This window comes from Diabrotica virgifera, chromosome 3 (genome assembly GCF_917563875.1).
Source record: "Diabrotica virgifera virgifera chromosome 3, PGI_DIABVI_V3a".
Classification (NCBI taxonomy): Eukaryota; Metazoa; Arthropoda; class Insecta; order Coleoptera; family Chrysomelidae; genus Diabrotica; species Diabrotica virgifera.
The window spans coordinates 124,396,199-124,409,998 of record NC_065445.1 but is presented as its reverse complement, the minus strand read 5'-3'; the positions used below and the strand labels follow the sequence as shown (position 1 = coordinate 124,409,998).

The window sequence follows — 13,800 nt, the reverse complement described above, 5'->3', positions numbered from 1 at the left end:
AGAGAATGTAACCAAAGAAGTAAGTTTCCGGATGACTACTGTTAAACAGGAAGAAGATAATGATCATGCTTTTCCGGAAAACCTTAAAAAGGTAAAATAAAGATTGCGACTTAAAAGTCATACGGGACTGGTTTAAAAATGGAGTAATCCGTAGTTGTCAGGAAATAACCAAATACAATTGAATACTAATGGCGTACTGGGCTCAATGGGAATTTATATCTTTACAATTGTCTGTTATATCAGAAATGGGAAAGTGCCGATAGAGTACGTTTATTTCAACAATTGGTACTGCCAAAAACACACATTAAACATGTGTTGCAAGAACTTTATACCAGTCTTTCTGAAGGACATTCTAGAGTTAAAAGAACAATTGCCAAAGTAAAGGACGAAATTTTGAATCAGAATTATGGCAAGAATTAATTAAAATCTTGAGAAAATGTTTTAAGGTCAGCAATACCCCGTTAAACAAAGTATAGCATTAGTTCAGTTAGTGAGGGTATTTATCTCCGAATTCCATCCTACTGCATCAATGTACTTGATATTTTCATTGTAAGTAGTAGCTCAAGAAACAAAATCTACCCTATATCCTATGGCGCTTTTTATCTTTTCCACCCCCTTCTCGGGGGGTGGAAATTTTTTTTGGAAGGGTGTGGTGAAGTTGGGTGGAAGTGGCTAGAAAACCTTATTCTAAGCAAAAACTGTTTTATATATTTTTCTTGAAAACTCAATACTTTTGTTACTCGCGGCTGAAAATTTGCCATTTTCATTGAAAAAATGACACCTTTTCGTACGGTTTTTTTGCGTATACAGTCGAACCCGCTTATTGGAATAGCCTTCGTGCCAAGCAAAAGTATTCCTATAACAGGGATATTCTAATAACCGATCATATGTGCATAGTAAAAACGTTTTGGGACCTCAAATTTTTATTCATTTAGCCGGTATTCTAATAAGCGGGTTCGACTGTACCTTATTATGCCTCTAACGAAAAAATCTATATATACCCTATTCCACGAACATACGCCTGTTTTGGATTACTTCGACAACGAATATTTTACTGTGCAAAATAAGAACGAAAGCAAATTGCAAATTACATTGTTGTTTATTGGAATAATTATTAGCGCCATTTACTTTCGTACTTCTTATGTTGCACAGTAAAATATTCGTTGTCGAAGTAATCCAAAACAGGCGTATGTTCGTGGAATGGCCCATAAAACATTTTTGTAGCTTATAAAAATCAAAGGGATTGATTTCTTCATAAATCTTTTCTTCTAAATCTAAAGTAGTTAAAATACAAAAAGAGATATGGTAGGTTAAAAAAGATTGTTTTTTGGTGCATGCTCAAATCTTTGTATTCAACTTAAAATAACAGAGAAATGGTCGATTTTAGGAGTATAATGATACCAATACCTTTTGTAGTGCTTGAAAAAACCTTTAAAACGAGCATCGTTACATCGTTAAAAATCCTGTTAACTGTCGATTACATTCAAACTAAGCGAGATATGATGCAAAAAAAATTGATGACTAATTTATTTTAAGATAAAATGCGAAGTATATTTAATCCCTCATCCACCAGATTTAGATGCATCGTTTTACTTCTACAATACCTTTTATTATAGTGTGATTTCTATGTTGGACGGGTTTAAAATGCATGGTTTTTGAAAAAAAATAAGATCAAATTATAGAGCGCATTTTTAAATTGTAACTTTCAGGGGCAACTCCGAATTGCATGAAAATTAGGATTTAGGTTCTACTTACCCTCCACTTCAAAGTTGAATTTGTGCCGTTGGTTGCTTTTACTTGGGGGGTGACAGTCACCTCTTCTCAGGGGTGAAAAAACATACGTTCAAGATAAGCCCGGAAGGATAAACTGACTGATTATAAGCAACTTTCGTTTTATAGAGTTTTTTACGTCTTTTTACTATTGAGTTTTAAGTCAATACTTTTCGAGTTATTTGCGATTAAAAATGTTTATTTTTCGACAAAAAAAAACACGTTTTCAGACGGTTTTTGTAAATAACTTTAAAATTTATGGAAAAAAATATTTTTAGCAAAAATATAGTTTAGAAAAAAAAACGAAAAGAGTTTAGTATTCGTGGAGTCTATAGATCCAGCAAAAGCAAATTTGTAGCTCATGAAAAGTACGTTTTTATTCGTCCAATTCCAAAGCGAATATTTCATCGCGAAATAACCAAAAAATGAAGGACTTTTCGGGAAAACCCCATTTAAACGTTTATAAAGTGTTTAAAAAAAGCTTTATTTTAATTGTTTATAAAAGTTTCTAGCATTAAAAATAAGCGAGTTACGCTCAAAATAAAGTTGGCCCCCTTCTCTTACTAGTAATCGTTATCGCTTTACAAAAAATTTACTTTACTTATCTATTTTTATATTGCCTTGTCAGTTTCACCGATTTAAAGTGCTTATTTTTAAAAGTAGTGTAGGAAACAGAGGTTGAACCTTGCAAAATGGACACAAGTCTGGTTTTATTTTTTTTTTTTTTTTCGTTATATCAAGGTGTGCTTATTATAAGACTAACTTTTTCTGAAAAAAATTCGCCCCAGGACCCCCCTTTTCACCCCTTTAAAGTGGGTAATGTGTGGTTTTTGCGGAACGTAGCCCTTCCTGTACCTTTTACAAAAATTTTTTTTATAGAAATATGAAGAGGACTATATTTTCTACGATTTATTTCTCGACAGCATATGTCTATCATCCACCGTTTAGCGGGGGTGGCGCCCCAAAGTTGACAAGTTTTTAAAAAAGATGTTTTTAAAAAATATATTTTTTTCCCTAACTGTAACGCAAATTAAGAAGAACTCGTGCGGCAATTATTCACAAATAAGTGACTGATTTTTTGGTATAAGTTTCACTTAAGGGTAATTGCCCTATTTTTAATTACAGGGTGTTACATTTCAAAAAACCCTTTTTTATACCATCTGAACCGTTTATGCTAGAGTAAAAAGACTTTCAGCGATTACCCATGTACTGGTGCTATTTACAAATTTGTATAATGCACCCCATTTTTTCCCTGGAACCACCCAAAAAAAAGAAGAATTAATAAATAAAGTGATTTTCTTGTAATCCTTCACACACAATGTCCTTTATTAATATGCTTCATATATCATTTTGTTCACGTTATTATTAGACATGCATGGACACCAAAAGCGATTTCCTAGTGCAACCCCTGTAGCCAAAAATAAATAAATAAAATGGGGGGTTGAAATTTCTTTTTTGTTTTTTTGCTTTTTGATCCATATGGGCATATGCTTCATGAATAGTGCTTTTCAAAAATATATACGGTTATTGCAACATCTCTGCGGAAACCACCCCTATCCTTGAAAATATACTGCCGAAGCTACCCCTATCCCTTGGCGAGGATGCTTTTACGATTTTCTCATTACCTATGCATTCTATTTAAACAAAACTTATACAAGGTTAAAGACCACTATTTACTCTAAAAATTAGGTCCTATTCATTTTTTTCGTATATAGTCCAGAGAAATAAGGTTTTTCTCGTGACACATCCCCCTCCAGGCCGAAACCAAATTTTTTGAGTAGTATGGACATCTATATTATTAACCTGTATGTTTCCTGCAGCCGATTTTGATGATATACATAGTTATAAACAAATGAAGATCGAAAAACGGTAAATTATCGCTTTTTTCGTCTATTACCAAAAAGTTAAGCACTTTAAACAAATTTGAGAGTAAGAAACTCATAAATCGTATAAAAAACTTCAATATGGCGTTCGCTGAATATGTCTATCCTCATTGGTTGCTTAGAAAATGGCAAAATAAATCATAAATTTTGAGTTTTTATAAATATTCATAACTTAGGTAAAAATTAACTTAGAATCTTCTTATTACGCGGAATGCCGAGACTTCTTGTACTTAAATTATATTTTAAATTTCAAAGCAATTGGTCAAATAGTTTAAAAGTTATTTAATTTATTTTTCCCAAATTAATTTTTTTTGCAACACTATAAGTCAGAAAATTATGAGGTTACAATAATACTTCGGACAGTTTATGAAAGAAGAACATTTATACTATTACCTTAATTAAAAATAAATGACAAAAAATAATTTTAAACAGTGTAAAATTATTTTGCAAAAACATGTCCATTTTTGGCTTACTTATAAACAATTAGAATAACTTTTTAACCGTTACCCGTAGAAAAATTATGTTTTCATATTTAGAAAGACTGAATTTTTATACACATTTAGAAAGAAAAACAACTGTTCTAGGACATTTAGGGACAAAGTTAGCCCCCCCATTTTTTTAATTCACATGTTTTTGCAAAATTATTTTGCAATATCTATAATTACTTTTTGTCATTTTTTTTAAATTAAATTAATACTGTAAATTTTCTTCTTTCATAAAATATCCAAAATATTACTGTAACTATATCATTTTCTGACTTACAGTGTTGCAAAAAAAATTAATTTTGGATAAACAAATTAAATAACTTTTAAACTATTTGACCAATTGCTTTGGAATTTAGGGTGTAATTTAAGCACCATAAGTCTCAGCATTCCATGTAATAAGAAGGTTCTAAGTTAATTTTTACATAAGTTATGAATATTTATAAAAACTCAAAATTTATGATTTATTTGGCAATTTTCTAAGTAACCAATAAGGATAGACATATTCAGCGAACGCCATATTGAAGTTTTTTATACGGTTTATGAGTTTATTACTCTCAAATTTGTTTAAAATGCCCAATTTTTTAGTAAGAGACGAAAAAAGCGAAAATTTACCGTTTTTTGATCTTCATTTGTTTATAACTATGTATATCATCAAAATCGGCTGCAGGAAACATATAGGTTATTATTATAGATGACCATATTACTCGAAAAATTTGGTTTCAGCCTGGAGGGGAATGTGTCACCAACACGATATTTTTTTTCCTTATTTCTCTGAACTAATAAGCAACCGTTACGGCACAGTGGCTAAGTAAACCTCATATATGCTTTGGCGGGCTCCAGTTTTGTTTTTTTTTTTTCGTCATCTGTTCGTTTTATTGATAAAGTACTTATGTAAAATAAAACAACACAGTGTAACCTACAAATTATGACCTATGCACATTTTACAATCTTTGCGCCCCAAAGCCACAGTGGTGGCCCAAAATAAATTTTTGCATATTTTCGCCACCTACGCGCATTTTATTGCATTAATGCTACCTTAATAGCACAATATTTACCCTTAAGTGGTCGCTAAGCAGTGACGGATCCAGGGAGGGGTGATGGGGGTGATCACCTCCCCCCCTCTGAAACCAAGTGATATTATATTCAAAGATTATAAAAATATTCATTTATTTTTATAGACATACTTATATTATATTATTATTTTTATAAGAATGGCGTACTTTTTATGCTTTAGCGACAGTGGAGGATCCACCATCGTTAAGAGGGGGGTGCCAATTGGCTAAATTTCTATAAAAATAACAGAATATTTTTATAATCTCTGAATATAATATCACTTGGTTTGAGAGGGGGGGAGGTGATCACCCCCATCACCCCTCCCTGGATCCGCCACTGCTTAGCGACCACCTAAGGGTAAATATTGTGCTATTAAAGTAGCATTAATGCAATAAAATGCGTGTAGGTGGCGAAAATATGCAAAAATTGATTTTGGGCCACCACTGTGGCTTTGGGGCGCAAAGATTGTAAAATGTGTATAAGTCATAATTTGTAGGTTACACTGTGTTGTTTTATTTTACATAAGTACTTTATCAATAAAACGAACAGATGACGAAAAAAAAAAACAAAAACTGGAGCCCTCCAAAGCATATATGAGGTTAACGGCGCCACTGTGCCGTAACGGTTGCTTATATGAAAAAAATGAATAGGACCTAATTTTTAGAGTAAATAGTGGTCTTTAACCTTGTATAAGTTTTGTTTAAAAATAATGCATAGGTAATGAGAAAATCGTAAAAACATGCTCGCCAAGGGATAGGGGTAGTTTCTGCAGTATATTTTCAAGGATAGGGGTGGTTTCCACAGGGATGTTGCAATAACCATATACAGGGTGAGTCATGAGGAACTGTACATACTCCTACCTCGTATAGAGGCTCCTCTGGGGAATAACAAATGACCACTAAAAAGTGTCTGCTCCCATTGCTTAATAATATACAGGGAGAGTTTCGCATTTTGACAGAAATTTGTATTCGTCATAATTTTTGAACGGTCAGATCGATGTGTCTCTTATTTTGGCCAATCGTTACACTATTACCACCTAATCAACTAATTTATTCAAACTCGAAAAAAATCAGGTCCGGCTTTAAAAAAATTAGTTCGTTTGGGTCTTAGAAAAAATTTCACCCTGTATACGCTTTTTGAAAACTCTAATACGAATTTTACAAATTAGACAAATAGGCAATTAAAATGGCATATTTATTTTTTTCCGCACACGATTACTTAATTTTTTATAAAAAAATCAAATTTCACTATGAATTAAAAGTTTGGTAAAGTGAACCAGATTTAAAAAAAATAACTTATTACAAAAATTAATTTTTTTTGCACAAATAAGTAATTTATGTTACCATCCAATCAACTGATTTATTCAAACTAGAGAAAAATCAGGTCCGGATTTAAATAATTAGTTCGTTTTGGTCTTAGAAAAAATTTCACCCTGTATACGCTTTTTGAAAACTCTAATATAAATTTTACAAATAAGACAAATAGGCAATTAAAATGGCATATTTATTTTTCCCCACACGATTACTTAATTTTTTATTAAAAAATCAAATTTGTCAAAATCGGAATTTTCTAAAAATGAAAAAAAAATGAACTCACGGTTTAACTCGCTACAACTCTGTTCCATTTTAATATTTTTTTTCTGAAATTTTTACAGCACATACCTCTTACCATTATGAAGACTATGAAAATTGTTGTAGACTTTCAGTCTTCTTCTTGTAAAAGTTGCAAACTTGTAAATCGCAAAAATTAGGGGGAAAAATTTAAAATTTATCAATTTGATCACGTCTATGTTAAACTATAGAGTCCAAAAGAAGTGTTATGGGAAGTTTTAGATCTAGACGTGTTATAGAAAAAAAATGGTAAAACTTTTAATTTTAATAAAAACGTTGTTTTTGTAAATTAATTTTTGTAAAAAAAGTTATTTTTTTTTAAATCTATGCAAAAACTTTGCCAAACTTTTTATGCATAGTCAAATTTGATTTTTTAATAAAAAAATAAGTAATCGTGTGGGGAAAAAATAAATATGCCATTTTAATTGCCTATTTGTCTTATTTGTAAAATTCATATTAGAATCAAGTATATTCAAATGGGAAATAAGCCACAATTTTACCTAAAAATGATTTTATTAACGTTTCGACACCCAAGTCGGGTGTTGTTGTCAAAATAGTATTTTGACAACGACACCCGACTTGGGCGTCGAAACGTTAATAAAATCATTTTTAGGTAAAATTGTGGCTTATTTCCCATTTGAATATACTTGATTATAAAAATGCCACAAGAAAATAGCTTCAGAACAACATTCATATTAGAGTTTTCAAAAAACGTATACAAGGTGAAATTTTTTCTAAGACCCAAACAAACTAATTTTTTAAATACGGGCCTGATTTTTTTCTAGTTTGAATAAATCAGTTGATTGGGTGATAACATAAATTAAATATTTGTTCAAAAAAAATTCATTTTTGTAATAAAAGTTATTTTTTTTTTAATCTATGGTTCACTTTACCAAACTTTTAATTATTCATAGTCAAATTTGATTTTTTTTTTATAAAAAATTAAGTAATCATGTGGGAAAAAAAATAAATATGCCATTTTAATTGCCAATTTGCCTAATTTGTAAAAATCATATTAGAGTTTTCAAAAAGCTTATACAGGGTGAAATTTTTTCTAAGACCAAAACGAACTTATTTTTTAAATCCGGGCCTGATTTTTTTCTTGTTTGAATAAATCAGTTGATTGGTGGTAACATAAATTAAATATTTGTTCAAAAAAAATTAATTTTGGTAATAAAAGTTAATTTTTTTAAATCTATGATTCACTTTACCAAACTTTTAATTCATAATCAAATTTAATTTTTTTATAAAAAATTAAGCAATCGTGTGCGGAAAAAAATAAATATGTTGTTTCAATTGCCTATTTGTCTAATTTGTAAAATTTATATTAGAGTTTTCAAAAAGCTTATACAGGATGAAATATTTTCTAAGACCCAAACGAACTAATTTTTTTAAAGCCGGACCTGATTTTTTTCTAGTTTGAATAAATCAGTTGATTAGGTGGCAATAGTGTAACGATTGACCAAAATAAGAGACACATCGATCTGACCGTTCAAAAATTATGACGAATACAAATTTCTGTCAAAATGCGAAACTCGCCCTGTATATTATTAAACAATGGGAGCAGACACTTTTTAATGGTCATTTGTTATTCCCCATAGGGGCCTCTATACGAGGTAGGAGTATGTACAGTTCCTCATGACTCACCCTGTATATATTTTTGAAAAGCAGTATTGATGAAGCGTATGCCCATATGGATCAGAAAGCAAAAAACAAAAAAAAAATTCAACCCCCCAATTTATTTATTTTTTTTTTGGCTACATTGGGTTGCACTAGGAAATCGCTTTTGATGTCCATGCATGGGTAATAATAACGTGCACAAATTGATATATGAAGCATATTAATAGAGGGCATTGTGTGTGAAGGATTACAAGAAAATCACTTTATTTATTAATTCTTCTTTTTTTTGGGGTGGTTCCGGGGAAAAAATGGGGGTGCATTATACAAATTTGTAAATAGTACCAGTACATGGGTAATCGCTGAAAGTCTTTTTACTCTAGCATAAACGGTTCAGATGGTATAAAAAGGGGTTTTTTAAAATGTAACACCCTGTAATTAAAAAAAGGGCAATTACCCTTAAGTGAAACCTATACCAAAAATCAATCAATTACTTGTGAATAATTGCCGCAGGGTTTCTTCTTAATTTCCGTTACAGTTAGGGAAAAATATTTAAAAACTTATCAACTTTGGGGCGCCATTCCCGCTAAACGGTGGATGATAGACAGATGCTGTCGGGAAATAAATCGTAGAAAATATAGTCCTCTTCATATTTCTATAAAAGAAATTTTTTGTAAAAGGTACAGGAAGGGCTACGTTCCGCAAAAACCACAAATTACCCCCTTTAAAGGGGTGAAAAGGGGGGTTCCGGGGCGAAATTTTTTCAGAAAAAGTTAGTCTTATAATAAGCACCCCTTGATATATCAGAAAAAAACAACCGGACTTGTGTCCATTTTGCAAGGTTCAACCTTTGTTTCCTACACTAAAGGGTTATAGTTGAAAAGGCTGGAACGAGTCACTAGTTACGAATATATGCAAACTTTGAACAGCCATATCTTTACGTATTTTTGTCTTACAGAAAAACAAAATGAAACTAGCATATTTACAACAGCAAAACCTAAATTTTTGTACTCTTTGAGAATTTTCGTATCACTAATACTTTTTAAGTTATTTTAAAAAAAGGAAATTTTTCTAATAATAATTATTATTTTTCAGAAGAACTACACCTCTCCAGGTTTTCAACAACAACTTCCAGACATGTCAGAAGCTGAAGTACTGGGCGTGATCATGCGTGGACATGATCCCATTATGGATATTTTAAACACTCGGAAAAGAAGTTTAAGATTAGTACTTACTCAATACAGAAGTAAGGACATGAAAACTGCTGTAGAATCTGCGGTAGCTATGGGAGATGTTGCAGTTTTAGTAGATCTCTTAGGTGTTATCAATACAAAATAGTAAGTATATTTGGTTATTAAAATTAAACAGTTTTTGTTGATTGTATTTGTTTTTAGCTCTTTGTGGAATCTCGATCTGTGTGTTTTGGTATTACCGAAAATTTTAGAATTATTGCAAAGCAAGTATGAAGCGTAAGTATGAATTCTTTGTAATATTGTAATTAAAAATGTAACAGTTGTTTATACACTGCGCGTCAGAGAAAACGGACGGCCCACAAAATCGGTCATTTTTGATGTCTCGAATTTCCTAAACCTGTTGTCCGATTTACATGATTTTTTTAATATGTTATAGCCTTATTCTTTAACAATATCGCTATAATAACATTGTTGCTAAACAGGTAAATTTTCATTGTATACCGGGTGTCCGAATCAAACTGTGTTTTTTCTCAAAGTTCGCAACACCCTGTGGAATATTCTAGCATTTATAAAATACTGAAATTAAAACCCATCTATAGCCTCAGGTTTTCTTAACACTCAGTTTTTTTAATTGATTCTCTCATGTTGGATACTAAAAAATTTAGGTACTTTAACAACTAGCCATGTGCTTCATCAGTACAGGGTGTTTCTAAATGAGTGCGACCAACTTTAAGGGGTAATTCTTTATGAAAAAAATAATTACCGTTTGCTTTATAAACATGTCCGCAAATGCTTCGTTTCCGAGATACGGGATGTTGAATTTTTTCTTATAAACTGACGATTTATTTATTGCTCTAGAACCGGTTTAGATATGCAAATGAAAGGTAGGTTTTAAGAGATGGTTATTGCGCATTTTTTGACATACACTTAAGAATTTTGTATTCACCATTGACGTGCATATGGGTCGTATTACCCGTATGCACATCAAAGGTGAATATAAAATTCTTAATTGTGTGGCAAAAAGTGCTCAATAACGATCTCTTAAAACCTACCAAATTTCATTTGCTTACCTCAACCGATTTTAGAGCAATAAATAAATCGTCAGTTTGTAAGAAAAAATTCAACATCCCGTATCTCGGAAACGAAGCATATGCGGAAATATGTTTATAAAGCAAACGGTCATTATTTTTTTCATCCCTTAAAGTTTGTCGCACTTATTTAGAAACACCCTGTATTGATGAAGAACATGGCTAGTTGTTAAAGTACCTAAGTTAAGTCCAGTTGTGAACACTAATGAATTATGAAAAACGAACAGTACCCAATTTTTAGCTGCAAAGGCATTAATAACAAATTTTAACAAACTTATTATCGTTAGAAACATCAAATACTTATAACACTTTTCTATATTTTATCGGTTGCTACGCATGTAAATGATAGGTGGCAATATATGACAAATTTATACTCATATTTAAGCGTATTAAATTATCTTTCAAACAGTATATCCCTTTTTTATGCAAGTAATTAGTTTCAGAAATAAATATAGTTCAAATCAAAAGTTAAAATTGGGCCGATTTCTAGTCGCGCAAGTTTATTTTCCATAATCCACGTTTCTTTCTCGTGTATTCATAACTGTGCAGTTCGACTATTATAATATCGTCTACTTTTTATATATTTTTTATTTGATTTTAGGTATTTAACAGTTGGCTGTAACACGCTAAAATTCATTCTTCGCCACTTCGGAGATACGATACGAAACAACGTCCATTCGCCAGTTGGAAGCTTCGGTGTTGACATCAGTCGAGAGGAACGATACCAGAAGTCAGTGAGATGTCATGAGTTTTTTACTGAAATTCGATCTTTTGTTGTCAAAAAACAGACATTGCCAGGTATAGGAACGTCTTTCAAAGAAATCCATAAGATGATCCAGACTGTTTTCGACTGACAAAGACGACCGCCGAAAAATGCATTAGTCAAATTCAAAAATACGAGTTTATGAAAGTGAATCTTTATTTTCGAAGAATGGTTCAGAAAGTGGCTCATATTTTCTTTTGTCGGAATGTGAATGGGCTGTAATAAATAAAGAACACAATGTTAGTTCTTAATGTCACACTTATTACACACGAGAGTCTCATAATTAACTGAACATTAAACAACTAATAACTATTATGAAAGTCTTACAGTCTAAGTTGCTGTAACTGTAACAACTTTTTAGCGGTTTCATACTGAGAGTACTGATATCTTGTTCGAAAATAATGGGAGTTTGAGAAGTGTCTCATGTCATTTGTTTCCAATTTATATTATTATTCGTTTTTATCATTTAATTTGAATTTCCTACATGGAATATGGAGCTGTATTTTGTTTACTACTTTCCTAAGGTACTATCGAGCCAGAAAGTTTGAAACAAAATCCAGTATAAGATTTTCTATGTAATAAGTTACTTGCCAATCGCCATATATGAATTGCTTTAATTCTGTTTTCAGTTTGCGTTATGTTTTGTGTTTTAGACTTGTGTTCAATTGCTCTCATTAAAGTAATTTTTTATTAACACATTTGAAGACATAAATGGATAAAGGTCATATGTCACAAAATAATGTTTTTGAGTAATGAGCATTTTAGTGTCTTTTGTTCCAAGTTCATTATTTGTTTTATAAATTTGCATTGCTATACTTTTTTAAACAGGTAGCGAAGGTACTTTTTTACGCTTTAAATTAAATTTAAAAAAATTACCTAAAGCCAAATATGTCAAATATTGTGGACATATTACATTTATCCAAATAGTAAGTAGTAGAAAATTCTCCATATTTACACATTTGACGTGGATAAAGGTATGATGACCAAACGCAGTTTTGGACATAATACCTTTATCCACCACAATTCGGAAATCATTGTGTGACATATTGCTCTAATACCTTCCTGTTTTTTATTTTGCTAAAAATAGGTAATTTTAAAATGTTAAATTAAACAGCGCGAGCGTTTAAATTAAACAACATTTAAGTTAAACAGCGTATTACAAGAACAAAAAGCTAATAAAACAATTTTCTCAAAAAATGTGACATATTATGACCTTTATCCACTTATCTCTTCATTTATCAGTTAACAGAGAAGGCTGTATCTGATTTCAATAACACTTTTTATTACTCCTATTATAGATATATATCTGTATATCAAAATTTTACATCTTTATTTACAATATGAGTTCTCTCATCGATGGCCTAAACATTAAAATATGAGCTACTCTCATATTTACACGTTACAAGTTGTGTGACCTCGATATTATCGGATATTGATATTGTATAAAGAATAACAGGGTTGCCTATATATCTTAACGTATACTTGAAAATCTAACTTAGTTTTGTATACTGGCCGAAACTTACAGTATTTTGATAACAGTTAGTAGCCACTCTTGACCGAAATTAGTGAGAAATATTAGAGACCAAAAGTTTTTTGTAGGTTACATGTGCAATTGGGCACTGTAGACATATCTTTTAAAATGTTAATGCACCTACTCAGAACTGTAGAGTTATCATATTTATAGAAAACCAAATTATGAATTTTTATCTTCAAAACCCATAGTATTCAATAATGTTTCAAATATATGTAAGCATAAATAATGTGTTTTTAGTGGGTCTCATTTTTTTTAATAAGTATGTGATTTAGGTATTAAATTCTTCTTGTCATGTATAGTTGTTAATGATGTGGATATTTATTTACAGGTATCCTTATTGCCGTTTGCAACTCTGACCGTATGTACCTTATTTTTAAAAGACTCTTAAATCCTAATAGACCAAGAGGCAGCGCTGAAAAATCTCTTTGAATTTACTAAAGCTAGATTTTTCACAGTTGATTACTGTGAGTGTGTAGCGAAACACACTGCGGTCGGTCAAGCGAAACGTAGAACAGAAGTTACTGAGAGGGTATCAAAGTTGGTTTCCTACGAAGGTAATTATTTCCATTTACTAGGGCTGAAAATCAGTACACACATTTTAAATTAAATATAAATAAACGCTATTATAGTCGGTCAGCTGTATGACGGGACAGAGCCGGTCGGTGGGCCCCAATAGTCGATTGAGGAAATGAAGCATTTTGGCTCACAATTTTTTCGTCCAACATGGATTTACTTGAAATTTTCGCAGAAGGTAGGGAATAGTCCAAGGATCATTTTCTATAGCATGCCACTATCATACGCTAA

At 31.3% G+C, this 13,800-nt stretch overlaps 1 protein-coding gene across 2 annotated transcripts in view; it reads left to right on the top strand.

Annotated features, from left to right (window-relative positions):
• LOC126881295 (katanin p80 WD40 repeat-containing subunit B1) overlaps window positions 1–13,504 on the top strand; it is a 170,269-nt gene extending 156,765 nt beyond the window's left edge. For both annotated transcript variants that reach the window (XM_050645491.1, XM_050645490.1), the window contains exons 10-12: window positions 9,514–9,755; window positions 9,813–9,887; window positions 11,301–13,504. In XM_050645491.1, coding sequence (XP_050501448.1) covers window positions 9,514–9,755; window positions 9,813–9,887; window positions 11,301–11,553 — 570 coding nt within the window. In that variant the 3' untranslated portion in view covers window positions 11,554–13,504. The remainder of the gene's footprint in view (window positions 1–9,513; window positions 9,756–9,812; window positions 9,888–11,300) is intronic.
• The last annotated feature ends 296 nt before the right edge of the window (window positions 13,505–13,800 follow it).